Source organism: Podarcis vaucheri, assembly GCF_965113315.1.
Source record: "Podarcis vaucheri genome assembly, chromosome: 5".
Taxonomy (NCBI): Eukaryota; Metazoa; Chordata; class Lepidosauria; order Squamata; family Lacertidae; genus Podarcis; species Podarcis vaucheri.
The window spans coordinates 58,517,999-58,538,635 of NC_138763.1; the positions used below are offsets into that span (position 1 = coordinate 58,517,999).

The 20,637-nt window shown below is 42.0% G+C and overlaps 1 protein-coding gene across 8 annotated transcripts in view; it reads right to left on the reverse strand.

The window, feature by feature from the left end:
- Positions 1–20,637, reverse strand: part of CTBP2 (C-terminal binding protein 2) — a 212,588-nt gene that overhangs the window by 57,131 nt on the left and 134,820 nt on the right. For 3 of the 8 annotated variants that reach the window (XR_014219877.1, XR_014219878.1, XM_082222744.1), the window contains exon 1: positions 11,668–13,399. The exons of the other annotated variants lie outside the window; for them this stretch is intronic. Coding sequence is in view for 1 of the 3 variants with exons in the window: in XM_082222744.1 (XP_082078870.1) it covers positions 11,668–13,384 (1,717 nt within the window). In the remaining 2 variants the exon portion in view is untranslated. Of the gene's footprint in view, positions 1–11,667; positions 13,400–20,637 lie in introns of those variants that run through there. 8 annotated transcript variants of the gene reach the window in all.

The window sequence follows — 20,637 nt, forward strand, 5'->3', positions numbered from 1 at the left end:
ATTCACATGTTTTTGTTATCTCCTTTAAGAGAGGGAGGAAGTCAGGAATAAATACTGTTACACACCCAGCTCAGATTTGTCTAGACTGCCCTATTCTCATGTTTACCATGGCCATATAAGACCAACTGCTCTTTGTGAGAATACCAAGAAAGGGAAGGAGGAAGACAAATACACACCATCATAATGACTCCTTCTGTAGTGTGAGCATCTTGAGCTGCTTTGGGGGCTCTAATCCAAAAGTGATACAAATCAAATAAGCAAAATAAGTGAATAACAGATAAAGGCCATCTCGAGCCTGTTTTCTTATGGTGGTAATGGTGAAGGAAAATGAAATGGTTGAATTTTCCTTCACCATTGGAAGGAATCCTAGATTCATAGCATAGATTTCCAGGTGAGAGCTGGGCAAAAGTTCACTCTTCTGTGTGTGGAATAAAGATATAAGAAGCTTTGTATTAATATACTCACCCCTCCTTCTTTCTTTTTCTCTTTTTTTGGTTTCTTTCCTTTCCTTTAAGATTAGTTTGGCTTTTATTGTATTTTAAGTGGAAAACTTTTTTAAATAATGACAAAAAAACCTTTCCCATGTGAAGCTGCCTCTCCTGGACTTTTGCTTTCTTACAGCAGATGTAACAAAACTTGTAAATATAAATATTGTGTGCTTCTTTTAGTTTCCAGAAGCACAGGCAATTTGATGATTCTTTGACAAACATCTGCAGAATTCTTTAATTTCTTAGATGTGTAGGTTCATGTGCTTTATATTAATTACCAGTATTTAGGACTCTGAAGGGTATAACTTACATTTCCGGACTTTGAACCTCAGTTACTCTCCACTTAGCAGCATTACTGTTCAAACAGAATGCAACTAAACCAGATTCAAAGATGTGCCAAGGGAGCAAGAATCATATTAATCAATGAAGTGACCCTTGTTCACCACTGTGTAGCCTACAACAGCAATTAGTCTTACCAGTGGGTAGCTGGGAAAACGAGGAAAGAGTCACAATCGTACAGGACTTCCCTCCACCATCTCCCAAGGGGAAAGCTTTCTATCAAACCCACAATATACTTAAAGGAGACTTCTACTAAGCTCCAAAAGATCTGGTTTCAGAAACAGGTCAGTCAATCATGATATCCCATTTCTCATTCGCTACTCTCAACAGAACTTAAGAATTCCTTATTTGCTCTGTACAAACTCACTGAAACAGGATATTCTCTCTCATGTATCAGTCCTATGTTTATACTATACACAGCTGTGCTTATAGGAGCATTGTGTTTTTTAACTGAGAACATATTTACAAAACTTTAAGTGTTACCTTTCCAGGAATCGCTCAGAGTTTAGGAGCTTGAACCATTTAAGACATTTCCCAAATTGCTCTCTACAAACTGATCTTACAGTGGCCTTCTAACACCCCAGTCCTAAGCATGTGGTGGGTCCTAAACAGTGGGTCCTAGACACAAAGGGGAGTGGCCTTTGGGTTCACATGCTTCTTCATGTAAGGTAGCTCATAAAAGACGCTTAGAAGATAACATCTGAACCAAGAATTCCCACCATGCATCTGAATGGAGTCCTTCTCCCAAATCCACTTGGGGGAACTGTGGGACTTCTTGGTACACTTAGTAAGAGAAGAGGAGAGAAAGCATAATAGCCTGCCTGTATCTTAAGATCTTCAGACGAGGCCCTTCTCCAAGGACCTTCCTAACTGGAACTGTGCTATAAAATTACAAAGGTTTTTTTCATCAGCGGCACCTAAGTTCTGGAATGCCCTCCCTAAGGAGGCATAGCTGGTGCCTGCTTTACAAGCTTTCAGACCACAGGTTAAGCTATTTTAATCTACACAGGCGTTTTTTTTAAAGTGTTATTTTGGGTTATTTTATTATTTCTTTTGATGGTATTGATTTTTCTTCTTTGTTGCACATCATGATCTACATTTGTTGTTCACTGCTTTGATGAAGGCGAGTATAGAAGCATTTTAACAAAATAATAATAATAAAAATAAATGTGAGCCTAAACAATACTTCTAATCCCTCCGTGCAAAGAAGTGATTACAACTGTTGGAAGTTTGAAGGGATTTTCTTTCAAACTTTCCTTTCTTTTTCACAGTGTTAAAAATTCCTGAATTCCTAGTTGACAAACACGAAGACCTAACTTGACAACACTGCTCATGTGACTAATTAAAAACAATATATATTGCAGCCAATAAATTACTATGTACTCTTACACCAAATGGGGGGCTGTAATTTCTCAGAATAACTTGAAATTGTCTCAAAGGGACAAAACAGAAGTTGTTTCCTCAGAGTGCTAGCTTGCTACCTCTACCATATCCTCAAGTTTAGTTGTGCTGAATGCTATTCAATTTGCTCACTTATTTACTGAGAATCCAGAGAAGACATGGCAGCTCTGAAGAAACCACTTCAAAAAAGTTAAAACTATACAAATCAGTTGATAAGGAGGAAAGGGGACCAAACTCATCTAAACTCCTGAGCAACTGTTCACTAGTAGACTATTTCCTCCCTTGAATGGACTCCTCATACACAGCCTAGCCATTTGATCCATGGGTGGTGAGGAACTTCAAGGATAGGAAGGAGGCAATGCACATGAAGTACTTTGAACACTTGTGAAGTATCTTCACAGTTAGCACTGAACAAGGCTAGAGCCAGCATAGATCATTGGGGTGGGGACAGGACACTAATTTTGCTATTGACTGGAAGTATCCCAAACTGTGTGTTTGGCTCTTTCCACCGGTGCAAATGAGCTGTGAAGTTTTGTAACATATAATCTCTTCTGGTTTGCTGACAAATATTTTAGACTTTTACGTTTAGATTGCAGCAATCCTGTATTGCATACCTGTCAGCCAGTGGACAGCGTTCCGAATGCAACTATTCAGAAATGTCAAACAAAATTTAGTAGGCAGCTTCATTTGTCAACATGAGAATGGAAAAAGGAACACATGAGCCAAGAGCCCTCAAACCACACAACCAGTGTGCGAGGGGTTGTTTATTTGGAGGTGGGGGTGGGAGAAGCAGATTTCCCCCAGGCATGTCCAAGCCATGAAGTACACACAAAGCAGCCCTCTGTATCTCAGCTATTGTGAAATAGCAATATGCTCAGTATGGGCAAGCTAGTGCAAAATGTTGCTGCATAGCTCTTAATAGTGACTAGGAACATCCTAGCTTTTGCAACAGCACTGGCAGCCGATTTGTTTTCACACAGAATACAAGGTGCAGATGCTTAACTTTAAGACCTTCCACAGCCTAGAACTCACAACATAAAATCACTTCTCCCCATATGTGGCTGGCAGCAATTCTTGTCAGAAGGCTGGGCCCTGCTCCAAATACCCTCACAATGGAAAGCAAGAACATCCGCTTTAAGGAACAAGGCCTTTATCCTGAGTACCTTCCTAGGGGAAGTGCAGAGCTGTTGTTTTGTTTTGTTTTGTTTTGTTTTGTTTTAAGAGGGTGCAAAAAAAAAAAAAAAGGATTCTTGGTTCACAAGGCATTTGGCTGTTTGTTTATTATAGGGTGGGTGCTGTTTTCTTTCAGTTGACTTTACTAGCTTAAGATTGCATTTAATATTTTTGTTACTGTGATCTCCCTTGAGCCCAGAAATGGAAGGATAAATATATTCAAAATAAATGAATAGATTTTTAAATTGTTGCTAAATCTCAGGAAATCTGAAAGCAAACACAATGTACCTTTCTCTAGGGAACCAAATAGCATGCACTTTGCTGGAGATGAGGCAAGATGGTTGATACATAAAACTGTAATTTTAGAACTATCCACGTAACCACATGCAGAAAAGTTGAACAGGGTGCTGACACAGTCAGCATTACCATCACCTTGGTAGCACTTTCTCCTGCTATCCAACCAGATCACGTTCAAACCATAGCTCAAACCAACTCTCTTTGGGTCTGTGTGCCCACATACATGATCACATGGAGAAATTTAGGAGTGTAAACTGACACTTAGGCATAGCAAATGTTTGCCATTTTCTGTGTGGTACAAGTAACAAAATATACTGGTTAAATGTAATATTCTGTAATAGGAAACTGTTACATATTTAGCATACTTTTTCATGAAATAGTTCTAATTTTCATTTTGATAAATTGTTCCAACATTTTAAATACTGAACAAATATTTAGTGTTTGGAATTACTGTCATTAAAGCATTAGACTAGGATTATAACTGCCTTTAGATACATTAAGAAAAACCACCCACCCGGGTACATAAATAATTCAAGAAGTTGACAATTCTGTTTGTCTCTAAAATTGCACGTGGTTTATGAAGATGAAATTGTGCATGAGCACTACCCAAGTTAACACTAGGTTGCTAGTGGTTATCGTCTCTCAAGCCAATGTGCACATTAAGTAACATACACCAGCTCTGTGTAGACATAATGCCACTGATCCCTTAACCATGGTTAAGAGGCTTAGGGCTGCCTCATTCGTCCTTCAAACCTACCTTCCCTTTGCACAACCAACTGTGGTGTCAAATTACATCAGCACTGAGACTAATAATGGTTACCATTAACCACAGTTAACTTTTCATTAGCAATTGAAACCAAGATTTGACGTTGGTTTCCAAACATTAACATTGGTAAGTACAAGTGTAAACAAGCATGGTTGGAAACACACAGAAAATAGGAAGAAGGCAGCCCACAAGCTACTCCCAGTTTTTTTCGACCATGGTAAAGATGCCAGCAGTATTACACCTATTTGCTTTAGCCCAAGGAGCATATAAAGACTCTAAGGAAGATGTCACAAATCCTGAAATGTCCTGGTTCTTGGGTGTAAAAATGGCGCCCATTTTTTGCCAATTTTGGGGGCTTCCTAAAAAAAGCACCCCGCTCTCTAGCTCTCAGAAGGGCTTACATATGATCAATTAAAACAAGACAGTCCCTATCTGTAGGCTTGCAATCTAAAAATACATGAAAGACAAGGGAAAAGTGACAGGGAGGGAAGAAGAAAAATTTAGGCACAAATTTCTAAACAGTTGTTTCTCTAGTCACCAGCTGGCATAGTTCAGGGGCAGGAAGTGTCTGATGGAGCTGGACTTCCAGAAAAACTAATGAAATGAGCTTTGTTTCCTATCTCTCCCAGTGAGGCAGTCTGATGGAATGGCTGCCCGCAGATGAGAAATGTAAATGTTGCAATTATATATTTATCAGGCTGGTGGTCCGGCAGAAGGAAAGCTATTCCCTGTCTTTGTTGTTGTTTTTAAAGTATTGCCGATTTTATCTTATTTATTATATACACTGCTTAAAGAGTTTTCTGATTAAGGTAACTAACTAAAGTAAATTTAAAAAGTGCAAATTTGAATCTGAGCCAATCAGTTGTAAATATACTATGGACACAAATGTAACTCAGAAGTCTTAGGTAGGGAGGATCCACAACTACAGGTTGTGGGGCATCTATTATTTAATGTGACAAGGTTCATCACTTTTTTTGCTGGTAGTATTACTCAAACCTGGCCTGGCTTGCTTGCACCACTTAGGATTGGCTCCTACAATAATAATTATAAACTACACTTCGGTAATCAGGGACAAGCTGCAGTGAAGGTTGGACCTGAGGGCTCGCCCCCCAACTTCCTTCTTCACTTGTTATAGGGGAATGAAAGCTTCTATTTTCACTTTTGATTAAATCCCAGTTTCCTGTTATGTACAAACTCAGAGCACCGTGAATTATTCTAACTCCAATTGCTTAAAACAAAGTAGGATTAAACTGTGCTCCTGATCTCCCCATCCCATATCAATGAGTGACAGAAAAGACATCTGAAAACTGTAAATTTACTGTCAACAAGTGGGATTGCTAACTGCTGTAGCCTTGTCACAAGTCTCATAATTTAAAAAGATTATTTTAAAGTCTAAATTCATGACTATTCTATTTATTTTTTGTGTGCTTTCCAAAGTGTTTTTCTAGCCAAAGCTTGAAACTATGGCAGACGTGAAAGGCATTTAAAACAGTTGGCAATGCTGGGTGAGCAAGGTTAAGCTTTTACATTTTCAGAGAGAATTGCTTGGCAAAGGAATTAAGTTTACAGCCCATCTTTGTAAGTGATGTTGCAGAGTTCCAGAATTGGAGGTGAAGGGCTGGGAAGCGAGCCTCCCCCAGTCTGGCAATAACATAACTTTTATGATATGAGCCCAAATCCCTTTAATTTCAGCTAAACTTGTAAATATGCTTGGCAAATCTGATCTGCCCCCCATCCCCTTCCAGTAGCAGCAACAGTGTTATGGAAGTGCAATGATGCCCAAAAACCTGACTGCAAACAGAAAGCTGCTGGTGAAAAATTCTAAGAATTGTAATTATACAGGACCTAGCAGCCCTGACAAACTAAAATGCTCTGAGAGCTGAGCAGTTTGTGTTGGTAAGACTTTGAGGACCAATGAAAACCCAAGGAGTAGCCCTATTCCTCCCCTCCTTGTTTGTCCATTCACACCCCTCCATACCTACATGCCTGATGCTGCTGGAGAGTTAGGCAATGGGGAGCGGGTGGCGCTGTGGGTTAAACCACATAGCCTAGGACTTGCCGATCAGAAGGTCAGCAGTTCAAATCCCCGCGACAGGGTGAGCTCCCGTTGCTCGGTCCCAGCTCCTGCCAACCTAGCAGTTTGAAAGCACGTCAAAGTGCAAGTAGATAAATAGGTACCGCTCCGGTCGAAAGGTAAACAGCATTTCCGTGCACTGCTCTGGTTCGTCAGAAGCGGCTTAGTCATGCTGGCCACATGACCTGAAAGCTGTACACCGGCTCCCTTGGCCGATAAAACGAGATGAGCGCTGCAACCCCAGAGTCGGCCATGACTGGACCTAATGGTCAGGGGTCCCTTTACCTTTATGGAGGCCCAGACAAGCAAGGGCCAGGAAGAGATTTGTAATGATTTTAGAAAAAAAAAAAATCCCCAAGCCCTTTTTTCCTTTAAAAATAAAACAGAAAACAGAAAAAAAGCTTGGAAAGAATGAGCCCTTCCCAGATTGATGTTAGACCAGTTTCCCTACCTCTAGTTTTCACATCAACTCCTTGAGTTTCTTTATGCCATCTTATTATATATATTTTTATTCATTTATAGAAATATTTCCATACCGCTATTCATAAAATATATCAGAGCAGTTTGCAACAACAGTACACAAAACCATATAAAGAAGTTAGAACCATAAATCAGCTATTGTGGAAAGATGAATTCCAAATCACCTGAACAGGCCTGATGGAATAGAAAAGTTTTCAGTGGGCATTTAAAAGTTGGAACCTGCTGATTCTCTATTGGCTGAGCATTCAACAGTATTGTGCCGATTACACTAAAGGCTCAGTTCCTTGCATTTGTCAAATGATCCCTGCCTACACAGGGAACGACCAGTGGTGCTCCTGCAGATTATCTCTGTGGCCAAGTTGGGAAATAAGGGTCCCTGAGGTACACTAGACCTAAGTCACTCAGGACTCTTTAAATTAATACAAGGACCTTGAAACTGGCTCAGTTGTAGATACATTGGCTTGCATAATTAAACAAAATATATAATAACAACTTACTGCTGAAGTCAGTGTCCTTGAGCCTGAATTGCTCTAACTAAAAAGGCAAAAACTGAAAGGCATGAAGCTATAAACTGAGTGAACTGATTTTTAAAAGACATCTCATTGAAGATATTCAATGGAATCCAACCTTGCATAGGTGAACTTCAGCTCTTCCTCAACTCTCTGGAACAGATTTTGAGGCTGCCGGTGGGGGGGGGGAGAGAGGAAAAGTCCACAAGCAGGCATTTGTTCTATATGTGCATGGACAGAATTAGTTACAATCCATTATATATCATCAATGCAATCTTATGTATGTTTACGCAGATGCAAGTCTCACTCTGGTTCAATTGGGATTGCTCTCTAGTAGGTGTGTTACAACTGAAGCTACCAATTAAATCTTTACATTTTAAAATCAAGTTCACTTGAAGCTTATGATATCTATATACTTCAACCAATCTTTATATGCTAACAGTGCAGCCAATGAGTGGAAATCCCTTTAATTTAAGCGGGAAATCTGATTAACAGTGCAAACCTTTACATGTTTACTTGAAAGTAATGGAGCAACCCAAGCCACTGCAGGGCAGCTGTTGGGAGGGCAGAGCCATTATCCCATATGCATCCCTGCCACTGGTGCTGGCTGGGTTGGGAAGCAGAGGCAAATTGTTGCTCCAGTCTGGAGCTGGCACAGCAATCATGTCTGAAGCAATCAAGTGATGGTAGTGAAAGGTTGGCGCGGAATCGGTTGGACCCCACACCTGTATAGCATCTCCTCCTGCCTTGGAAAGAACACCCCCCAAGGGGTTTGGAGTCCCTTTGAATTCAAGGGGTTTACACATTAATAAGTGCATGTAGTATTAGAGCCTAACAATGTCATCTTATATATATCTACTCAGAAGTAAGTACCATACAGGACTGCAGCCTAAGCTAACATTTACACTGTGATTCAGATACCTTAAAAAAAGTTAAGGTTCCCTTGACATTCATCTCATAGCAGAAAATACAAGATAATATATAAACATTCTACCACTGGCCAATTCTGCACCCCGACTATGACCTTGCAACTGTGTTTTTAAATGTCATATACATGTACTATTGTTCAAGTACCTTTCCTGAGCATTATTTGAGAATGTTTTAAAATAAAGATTTATATTTCTTCATTATTAAGATACCCTGGAACTTCATTTCACCCATGTTTCTGTAATCAATGGATCTTACCTTAACTCCTAGATTAAATTTGCATTTTAAGAAGAGGGGCAAATACCTTTCTTCATTGCTTTGGACAGAAAAAGAAACAGAACAAAACAAGAATGGAAGGGGGGGAATTAGCAGAAGGTCCTACTTCAGCTAAACCTTTGCAGTGACTTCAATAGAAAGATAATCTTTCTGTGATTATGACCAAACCCTCTCGTTGCTTAGCAACACATAATTAAGGAATATGTTTTCAGATCCGCTTTGCAAGCTGGCCATTATCAGATGAAATTACTGGAGCAACAAATGTCATCCTCATGCAAATGAATTGGTTGTAGAGAAAAAATGTTTGACTCAAGAAGGAGGCTGCTCACATCTCAACAATGCTGTTGGTATTGTCTTATAAACAGACTAACACATTAAAAGGGAAAACAGCTATAGATTTCCCCACCACCACCAAAATATGCATCCCTGAAGTCTTAATAAGAGTGATGAAGGACTAAGCGGTAAAGAGAGAGATATTCTGAAGTGTACGACATATTATCTATATTCAGAGGCATTTGTTTTCAAAGCACATAATGTGTGTTCAAACCATTTCCACCATGTTTAGAAAGAACACCTGCCTTAATCTTAAAAGTGCATGAGCTCTACTGAAAAATGTTGCGCTCACAAGCTACCAGAAGCAACCAGAAGCTTTTACCTACAGTATGACTTGCACAGGGTCACTATTTGCTTTTTGTATTATGTCTGAAGTTTCTGAAGGAACACTAGATTATCAATTAAAGATGCACTGGATAACAGCTGTGACAAAATGTTGGCCTTTCCAAAAAAACATTTTATTACTCCCAAATTGAAAAATGCTGAATCTGTTTACAAGAAATCATTCAGAAATTGTTCTACCTGAACAGTCTTTAGAAGCTTTCATTTACAACCAAGCCCAGTTCAAATGGCAATCACAAGGGCTCTTCTTTCGAACACTGTTAAAAACATCATTTTAAGCAAATGAAGCATTTTCACAACCCTAGCTTCAAATTCTTTTAAAAGCATTTATTTATTTTTAAAAGCAGTATACTCTGTTTCTAATATATCTGTACATATGGCATTCTCATATATTCAAGGTATTTCTACATATGTATTTATTTCACACATCATGAAATCTAAACTAAGAGCAATCTGTGCTTTAAAAAGCGTAAGATCGAAAGTGGAACATTGTAACTTTTATCAGTTCCACCTCACACTCATAGATAGTACACTTTGGGGCACAAGCCAAATGTAAGTACTTTTAAATCTATTTTATCATAACAGAAGTGAGTTAAAGTATATGCTTAATTCTCCTATTGAAATCAATTGGATTTAAAATATGCTTCACCATGGTTGGATTGTGTCCTTTGTTAAGTCACTCACTTTCAATAAATATGCAGATCAATCCTAAAAACATTTACTTAGAAGAAAATTCCCCTTAATTTAAAGGGATTTAATCCCAGTAGCTGCACACAGCATTAGGCACAAGTCAAATTATACAATTTATTAATCTGAGGCAATTTCTACAATTTCATTGATGGCAAATGTTTTCACTGGGATTTAATTGAATGTAACCCATGCTAAGGATCTGCCAGTTATTTTCTTTCATTACAAATTTAATTCCATGGACTATATATATGTGCTTAGCTTCATCAATGTTAGAAACTTACCAGTTTATGCATTCTGTATACAGCTTGTAAAACCTGTACGCAGGAAAGGAATTTTAGGAGAAGCATTCCCACCTTTTAATTAATTAGTTTCTATATTGCCCTTCATCCAAGGATGACGGTTTGCAGTATAAAAAAAACAAAAATAATAACATGGTAACAAACAAAACCAATAACCCCCACCACAAAGTATTTATTTACCTAGTGGTTAATGATTGACTTTAGCATTAAATGGAGACTTATTTTGTTAACTGCTTCTATAGCCATAAGTAATTCCAATAAGAAATCAACAGCATAGTGTTTTATTTGAAAAATCTTATTGAAAAAGAAAGGAAAAAAAGAAAAATCAGTCCAAAAGGAATAATGATTACTGTCCAAGCTGGGGAGTTCCAGGATCACATCATTAGTTACTTGATAAGTTACTTGATAAATTTCATCAAAGAAACACTAACTGTTTCCTCTGAAAAGCACACTTGTGCTGATAACAACTGGGGGAAATCAGTCTAAAAATGAAACCTTTCAGCCTAATTACCCTAGAAAGTGTTTAGTGTCTAATCTTATGTCCCTTGCAAATAACAGAAGCTGCAAGAGCCACTGTGAAATGATGGTTTGGCACACTTGCCATTTTTATCTGCTGTGAACTAAGAAAAAAATTTAAACGGCTAAATTAAGTCACACTGTGCATCCTCATGCTGGAATTGTTTATTATATACCAGGTAGATTAATGACCCTCCGGGTTGGTGCAGGTAAGAATGTGTGTGTGTGTGTGTGTGTGTGTGTGTGTGTGTGTGTGTGTGTGTGTGTATATATATATATATATATATATATATATATATATATATATATATGCAGGTTTTGGTGTCTTCGGGTGTCTTCCCGTGTAAGAGTCAGGGTGTCTGTGCGACGTTTCGACGAGGTCTCACTCGTCATCTTCAGGCTGGTGCTTTCGGCTTCTTGTTACTGGAACAGAGCTCTGTTCCAGTAACAAGAAGCCGAAAGCACCAGCCTGAAGATGACGAGTGAGACCTCGTCGAAACGTCGCACAGACACCCTGACTCTTACACGGGAAGACACCCGAAGACACCAAAACCTGCATTCCTGTACCCGTGAAAATCTACGAAAGCATATATATATATATATATATATATATATATATATATATATATATATATATATAAATATAACAGTTTATTTATAAGGCTATTGGTATGCTGATTCCCCCTCCCAGTAATTAAACATGAATACAACAATTCTAAAAGAAATCATATAAAGTAATATACTTTAAAGTAATTACTTGGTTCAGGCGATGCCATGGTGGAGACAATGACTGGTGGCCCTGTGCGCCTTGTGGTTTTCTGATATGGAGAGTGCTGCATTGGAAAACTTGGTCCTGCTGGCACCAGGTTGGGCTCCATTTGGGTTCCTTGTTTTCGAATGAGTTGGGGGCTGTTGTGAGGACTGTGCATTGGGGACAAAGGAGGATTCCTGTCCCGCTTCATCAGCTCCATGGGTACTGTGTATGTGGTCGAATATGCTGTTTTGGGACTTGGGTGTGGATTTGTTTGCAGTGCATTCATAGCTATTCCAGCTGGAGCAGTATAGCCAGTTGCTTGTCGGGTGTGCATATTGCACGGGCCAGAAGCATTGTATCCAGAGTTGAGAAGAAAAGGAGCACCTTGATGGGGCAAGCCAGATGCAGGGTAAGTTGCAGTTTCTAGAAGGTGTTGTGTTGGAGCACTAGATGGACGGCGAGTTATTTCTGCTACTCTTGGGGACACGGGCTGCATAGAAGCAGCTGCAGGTGGGTGCATCACTGTGCCATCTGACATTGGGCTGGTGGCTGGGTGCATCGCATACTCATTCTGGAGCAATTCGCTTCGGTGACTAAAGCTGTTAGACCTGTGTCTGGGACGGATGATGGTGCTCTTCCTTTCCTGCCTCTGCATCTGCATCTCTGCTTTGTAAATATGGGCAATTCTAGAAAGCACTCTCGCCTGCCCTAGATTCGGAGCAACTGATTTTATGTCATTCTCCTCCATCATCGCCAGCATGCTTGGAGAATCAAATCCCTGCTGCAACAAGGCATTGAGCGTGCTTTCGGATACTCCTTCAGAACGCAGAAGTGCCAAGAACTCTGGATCCACATTCCTTTTAATGTCTTGTCCTGGGAAAGGTGGAGGCACCTGAGTTTGTGAAGGAGTTGTGGCTGTTTCGCAGCTGTCATAAGGAGCTTTTGCACTGACCGTCTCCCGGACTGGTCCATAACCACGGTTTATGCTTCCATCAGGAGCTGCTGTTGAGTTTGGATCAACTACCAAACATGTTGGGGTAACTTGCCTACTGGCTGCAGCATCTATAGATCTGTCCACTGTGTCATTATAAGCTGGCCGGTTCAGAAATGCTGGAGGTTCTGCCCCATACCTGGGCATCGGAGGTTCAACACCATATCTTGAATGAGAAGGATCTCTGTTTCGAATCCTCTGTGCCTCAGGGACCATCTTAGTCATTGGATCTCTATACATGCGGCTGGCTTCATGTGGGGCAGGTGACCGGACTTGCATCTGATCCCAAGCCAATCTGCCATAATTCGGTAATGGTCTGTTAATCATGTGGTCTCTATAGTAGCGTGGATCTTTAGGTGATCTGGCAGCTAGCGAAGGGTCACTGTAGTAATCCTGAGGTGGCAAGGAACTTCGTGCAGACATCGTAGGCTGTCTGTCGTAGTAAGCAAACTCAGGGACGGAACCTTTCCGCAAAGGACCTTGGTGAAAAACTGGCTCCTGGTATGGATATGGCTCCTGCTTCAGTTCCGCACCTCCCTGCAAGATGATATCGTGTGGTCTTTGGGTTGGCTGCTCATACCAAACTCCCTCACCACCGTAGGTTAAAGAATTCCTTCTCCCCGGAGGTCTCTGGTAGTCGAACGAACTTTCATTCTCCCAATTGCCTTCATACCATCCTGCAGCATCCCAGCTCTGAGAGCGGCCAATGTGTTTGCTTGGAATTGGCATTGGTACACAGCAATGTTCAGCTTAAATAATGGCAAGCAAGCTCTCTTGTTAAAGCTTCAGTTACACGCATAAAAAAAGCAAAAACAAACAAACAAAATGCACTGTATTTGAATCCTTCTGCGGCTTCAAGAAACAGCCCAACAGGTGGTTTACGATTTCAAAGTGTTGCCTGAATTATTAATTCTTCGAAACATAAGTAGACAAAACACAGAAAGACCCAACAGTAACCCAGCCTGGCTCCAAAAACTGCAGAATGGAAAGGTCTTGCCTGTACAATTCAGAAACAGAAAAGGGATGCTGCACTTAATCCAGATGGTTTATCCCTTCCTGCTTGGGATGGCTTGCTCACATGGACAACTAGTCAAACAGTGTGTGGGGATTAAGGGCTAAATAAAGCCCCTAAAGCTTTTGTTCCATGTGACACCATTTGAGCCTGATGAAACCTACTGCACTGGCTGACCCAGACACCTCCGTATATATTATTCCTCTGATGATAGCTACTACATGCTATTTATATTTATTTGTTTTCTATGCATAACACAGGATTCCTTTAAGATTTTACCTTCCCTCTCCCATGTTAGGAAAATAAAGGGGGTGGGGAGAGTGGCAAGGGAGCTTCAATGTCAATTCAATCTTAATCCATTCTGATGAAATGCTAATCCACTATACAGAGCTAAAGACAAATTAAATAGGAGCGGGCATGCTGGCCCCAAACAAGGCTGAAGCAAGATATACAAATATATAAGATCATGAGTAGAAACAATCCACGTATCGGGGCAACACGTGATGAACACTGCACATTTTTTGAAAAATTACTGGGGGATCAGGGGAAGGGACAGGGAAGATGAGAGGCCACTTTGAAATTAGCTCCACTAATTATTCTCCAAAACGATTCTTCATATTATTACCATAATTCTCAAATCCTTTCATCATCCCAGGAAAGAAAATTGCTAAGGTGTAATCTGGAATTTATAATTTTAAGACCTGAGAAGAGGTCACAGAAAAGGGAGGATGAAAGGCTCTCAAGTCTTAGTATTACAAAGCTGAAAGAAGAGAATGGACATTACATATTGTTCACCGGTACACAACACACATACTTTATGCACAGCAGACACAATTATTATATTTTTATCACTTCAATGTTAATGTGGACACTAAGAGGTGGAAGGAATAAGACAGATGTACCATATTTGGTCTTTGCAAACCTACTGAACATTTTTACATTCCGTTAATTTTTAAGAAAATTACAACAAACACTTTATAAACACCAAAATAGTCAACTGAATGCAAGTAGCCCTGGCTATCTTGAATCCTGGTTGCTAGAACATTTCAAAAAAAGATTCACCAACACATTTGCTATGCTATGTTGTGCACATTAAAACTACAGAACATACTGAATGATAATATTGTTTCCTTTCTCCATAAAAAGTACAGATATGCATGCAAGTGTTAGGCTGAGATCTTGAAGAAGAAAAAAATAGCACTACAGTCACCTTCTTTTGGTGGTTGTTAGGTCATCTTGTGCATTTCTAGGGCTAATCCACAATAAAATGTTTGAAGCTCAAGCCGTCACATGATAGCGTATTGTGCTATTATGATAGCTAAGTCACTAATGCAGTCTAATGCATCTATCATTCAAATACCTCTGGGCTATATTTCTGACCCAAATACAGACAGGATGTCGTAGTAATCCCCCCCACCCCCCTGCAGTAAATAGTACAAATCCTCTTCATCACACACTTAAGAATTTCACATACAAATGCAACACATTTAAAAACTGCCCTCTACTAGATTATTCTTGCATTAGTATTATTAGAATATTTATGACATGCAACCGATTGAAAGTCAAAAATATTGGAAGAGGTTTTCTTGCCTTAATAAGAATTAGAGAATACATGACAGGCAGCTGTCAGAAAGTCTAGTTCTTTGAATGAGGTTTATGAGTTTTAGCCTAGGCATGTGGGCACAGTAACTAGCCTGTCACCTATCTAGTCAGTGAAGGAAAATACCTAAGAAAATGAAACGTTTTTTTCAAGTCATTTTTAGAAGTAGTTTTCTGTTTTTACTTTTAATGGAACGAAGACTTATTTCCTTAAATTTGTTTTACTTCTGTAGCATCCTTTGTCTTTCCCTATCAGACTCTGTTAATGCTACTAGATTTTGCGTTAATGTTGATATGAGGTTGCTTTTTAATACCTTTTGAGTCTTTTGTAAGAGTAGCAAAATCAATGTTCTACTGGCTAAAGCTGCAATCATAAACCTAGTTATTTGGGAGCAAGCCTCATTACATTCAACCCAATACTATTCAAAATACAAATTGTGCAACCTATATATGAATTAAGCAGTGTGGCTACCCAATAATAAATGTGTTCGGCCTCCAAAAAGAAGCATATAGTCTTCAACAGATTTCATGTCTCTCAGTTATCCATGAAAAATTATTCTGAGCTATCTTTGAAAATCATTTTCTCCAGAATCTAAAACGGTCTACCCAAAAATTACTAGATATTCAGTTAAAAACTCATTTTGAGTGTTAAAAGAATTTGGAAACAATCCTGCGATAAAAGCCTGGATTTATCTAACACACAGTACAGATCGGGCATGAGAAGTTTGGTTTATTAATAATTGTCAGAATATTGATCTTTGACCTGTCTGTATAAATCAGAATAATTTTTCATTATATGCTTTTACTGAAAAGCTTAATAGCTTTAGTCTAAATGCTTCTCTTGGGTAGTGCTACTCAGTTACTAGAATGACATTTGCATGTTTGTGACGAAACACACTGGGATGCTGTTTTCAAATTTAAAAAAACCAAAATAATAAGTTTCTTATATAGCAATCCTAACCAGTCACTGAAGGCCAGCTGGGGTGTGTGTGTGTGTGTGTGTGTTTAAGCATGGGGAAGAGGTGTTTCTTTAGGGGGGCAGCATGATTAGAATCACAGAATTATAGTGCTGGAAGGAACCCCAAGGGTCATCTGGTCCAACTCTCTGCAACGCAGGAATCTTTTTGCCCAACGTGGGACTCAAACCCACAATCCTGAGATTAGGAGTATCATGTTCTAGCGGCTGAGCTATCCCAGGGATTTTTAAAAGACCACACAGTACCCAAGGGTTTCATTATTTATCTTTGCAATGTTGTCGGATGTTCAAAGAATTGAAAAAGAAAATATGCCTAGAACAGAAAATTTAGGTTTCAATAGAGTCTAATGAATAAAAGGTAGTTTTATCCTTCATTCACTGTGGGGGAGAAAACCTATAATACCTCTATATGTCACCATATTGGGACCAAGATGCCATCAATTTCCTTCCAGTTTTATGGGTGGGCTCTTGCACACCACTGCAAAAAAAGCTGTCCTCTCTTCCCTTGCTGCCAAAGTAAGATGACCCCTGGCACTCCCACCCAGAAATCCAACACCGCAGCCTCTAAAAGTATGTATGTATGTGTCAGGGGATGATTAGCTGCTTGTGCTTAAAATTGTGCCCCTTCAGAGTTTGTGCGGCCCCACAAACCTCTGTGTGTGACAGAGCTCCTCAGACATGTCTGCTCTAGTCACTAGTAGAGTCTGACAGTGGCTGCCTGCGGAAGCGCTTCCAGCAAAGAAGTTCCTTAACGGAAACGCGTCTCCTGGACTCACGACGTGGCAGCTTCCGGCGAAGCATGGGTCTCCCTGCAGTTGCTTCTGACACCTCCCCGCTATTTTCGCTGGATGTGTCTCTCACCCCTTTCTCTCCCCTGCTGTTTCCTGCCTGGGCTGCTGCGTCTCTCTCAGCATTACTGAGATCCTCCTCCAGAGACCCCTCGCTCCCCCTCCTTGTCCCTGCTTTGGCTGCTGACTCTCTCCCAGTCTCTGGGAGCCCTACCAACTCCCTTTCCTCTGATGTCAGTTCCCTGACATCCACCTCCCCTCCAGGGCCCCCTTCTCCCCCGCCCCTACTCTCTCCTCTGGGCGGTGAGGAGCTGAAACCCCGAAAAGAATCCTCTTCATCTTCAGACGTCTCGAACATTTCCCTCCATCGGTCTTCGTTCCGACTCGCTGAATCCTCCTCCACCTCGGAATCAGAGAACCCCTCCAACTCTTCTTCTTCGTCGGTGGTGGCGAAGTATTCCCTCCGGAACCTCGCCACTGGCTGGGGTTTACGAGGGAATCTCTGATGAAAAGTTTCAATCAAAACCTCGTCATCTACATCCTCTGCCCTGATCCAGGTGTTTTCCGACTCCGGCTCCCCTTCCCACATTACCAAATACTCTACTTGCTCTCCCTTCCACCTGGAATCGAGAATCTCCGCTACATGGTAGCTGTGTTCTTTTTCCTCCATAGCTGGTCCCCTATTGACCCTCCCCTCTCTGTCCCCTTTATACGGTGACAGCAACGACCTGTGGAACACTGGGTGCAACTTCATGTGGTTCGGTAACCGGAGTCTGAAAGCCACTGGGTTGACCTGTTGCGTGACTTCAAATGGGCCCAACCTTTTGGGTCTTAACTTCTTACAACCTCCTTTGAATGGTAACCCTTGGGTGGACAGCCACACCTGGTCCCCCACCCTAATGCTTTCCCCTTCCCTTCTGGTTTTGTCTGCCTGCCTCTTATATTCCTCCTTCGCCCTGTTTAAATTAAGTTGGAGCTGGCGATGGATCGCTTCCATTTCTTCAACGAACTGTTCTGCGGCTGGAACGCTCCAGTTCTCCCCTTCCCCCCCTGGGAAGGCTCGGGGATGACACCCGTGATTAGCCAAAAAGGGGCTCATCCCCGTGGACACGTTCTCTGCATTGTTGTAGGCAAATTCTGCCAACGCCAGCTTCTCCACCCAATCATTCTCTCTGTCATTCACATAACACCTCAAATATTGCTGGAGGACACCATTAGCTCTTTCCGCCTGCCCGTTGGTTTCTGGATGACGGGCAGTTGAGAAATTCACCTCTACATGCAATAAGCTCATGAGCTTCCTCCAGAACCTGGAAGTAAATTGTTTCCCTCGGTCAGAAACCACCCTCAAGGGGGCGCCATGCAGCCTAAACACATTTTCCACAAACAATTTAGCGGTTTCTTCCGCTGTGGCCGCATGTGAGCAGGCTATAAAGTGGGCCATCTTGGTTAACAGGTCTACCACAACCATGATGGCTGTTTTCCCTTTGGACCTGGGCAGATCAGTCATGAAATCTATTGCCACTGCCTCCCATGGCCTTTCCGGCGTGGGTAGTGGTTCTAATAAACCTGCCGGTGCCCGCCTCTCCCCCTTGGCTCGTTGGCATTGGTCACACCCTCTCACATACTCCCGCACATCTTCCCTGACCTTGGGCCACCAGAATTCCCTGGTAACCAGCCACATGGTTTTGTGTTGCCCAAAATGCCCTGCTGTGGGGCTATCGTGCAGTTGCTTGAGTACCTTTTCCCTCAATTCCCCTTCAGGTATGTATAACGCTCCCTTGTAGTACAACGCCCCGTTTCTCTCCTCAAAACCCCCGGGTTTGTCTCCCTCCCTCCTGAGACCCCTGAGTTTGTCCTGGGTGTATTCATCCTGCACCGTTCCCTCTACCAGTTCCCTTTGCCCCACCAATGCCGCCCCACACACCCAGCGGTCCTCGGGAATGACATGGGTCTCTTCGGGTGCACCCTCTCCCTCCAAATATTCAGGTTTGCGTGAGAAAGCGTCCGCCCTAACGTTCTCTGGGCCTGGTACGTAACAAATCTCAAAGTTAAATTTGGAGAACTCCTGGGCCCATCTCAACTGCCGTTGGTTGAGCACTCGCGCAGTTCTCCAATACTCTAGATTCTTATGGTCCGTGCACACTTGCACCTTCTGTTGTGCACCAATTAGCAGGTGCCTCCATCTCCGGAAGGCCTCATGAATCGCAAGAAGTTCCCGGTCGTACACCGTGTAGTTCCTCTCAGATTTGTTCAGCTTTCGCGAAAAGAAGGCACACGGTCGCCACTCTGACCCCTCCTTCCCCGGCTGCAGAAGAAGCACCGCCCCTATGGCTCTGTCAGAAGCGTCTGTTTCGACCCTCAGCTTTTTTTGTAAATCCACATGTAGAAGTTGTTCATCAGAGGCGAAGGCCCTTTTCAGTTCCTCAAACGCTCGCTCCGCCTCCCCCGTCCAAACAAACTTCTTTTTACTGCTGAGACAGTCCGTGATGGGCGCCGTCAGGTGGGCGAAGTTTCGGATGAACTTACGATAAAAGTTTCCAAACCCTAGGAACCTCTGCACATCCTTCTTGGTCTTGGGTGTTTTCCATTCCAGCACCGCTTGAACCTTGCCGGGGTCCATGGCCAACCCCTTGTCTGACAAGCGGTACCCCAGGAATTCCACCTCCTTGGTATGAAACTGACACTTCTCCAGTTTCACCCACAGCCTGTTGGCTTGCAGCCTGCTCAACACTTCTCTGACGTCTCTCACATGTTGCTCCTCATTCTCCGAATACACCAACACGTCATCTAAGAAGGCCACGCAATTCTTGTAGAGCAAAGGCCCCAGTACGTGGTTCATGAAGGCTTGAAAACACGCGGAGCCTGTTTGTAATCCAAAAGGCATAACGAGGTATTCAAATGCCCCCAAAGGGGTGAACATGGTGGTCTTCCATTCATCCCCTTTCCTTATACGTATCAGGTTGTACGCCCCCCTTAGGTCCAGCTTTGTAAAAATCTTTCCTTTCCGCACCCTGGTCAAAATATCATCAATCCTGGGCATAGGAAAAGCCGCCGGCTCTGTCACTGCATTTAACCGCCTAAAGTCACATACCAGTCTCGGCTTGTCCGTGTTTTTTTTATCCACAAAAAACACTGGGCTACCCCCCGCTGCCTTGGACTCTCTGATGAAGCCTCTCTTCAGGTTCTTGTCAATGAACGCTCGCAACTCCTGCATTTCCCTGTCTGACATGGCATACAACTTGCCTACAGGAAGCTGTGCTCCAGGGAGTAAATTGATCTGGCAATCAAAGGGCCTATGCGGGGGTAGTTGGTCAGCTTCCTTCTCGCTGAACACGTCGCTGAGATCAGCATACTGTGGTGGCACCTTCCCCTTCCCCATTACTTCAGTCCCTGCCAGGGTGGCTTGGGCCCCTGCTGACCCCTTTTCCCCCCTGCAGTGTTCTAAGCAATGTGCTGAACCGAAGGAAACCACTCTTTGATGCCAGCCCACCAGCGGATCATGTAAGGCTAGCCAGCTCATTCCCAAAATAATGGGAGCGCCTCCCAAGGTGGCCACATTAAACGCTATCAGTTCTGTGTGCCTTGCCACCCTCATTATCATTGGGAC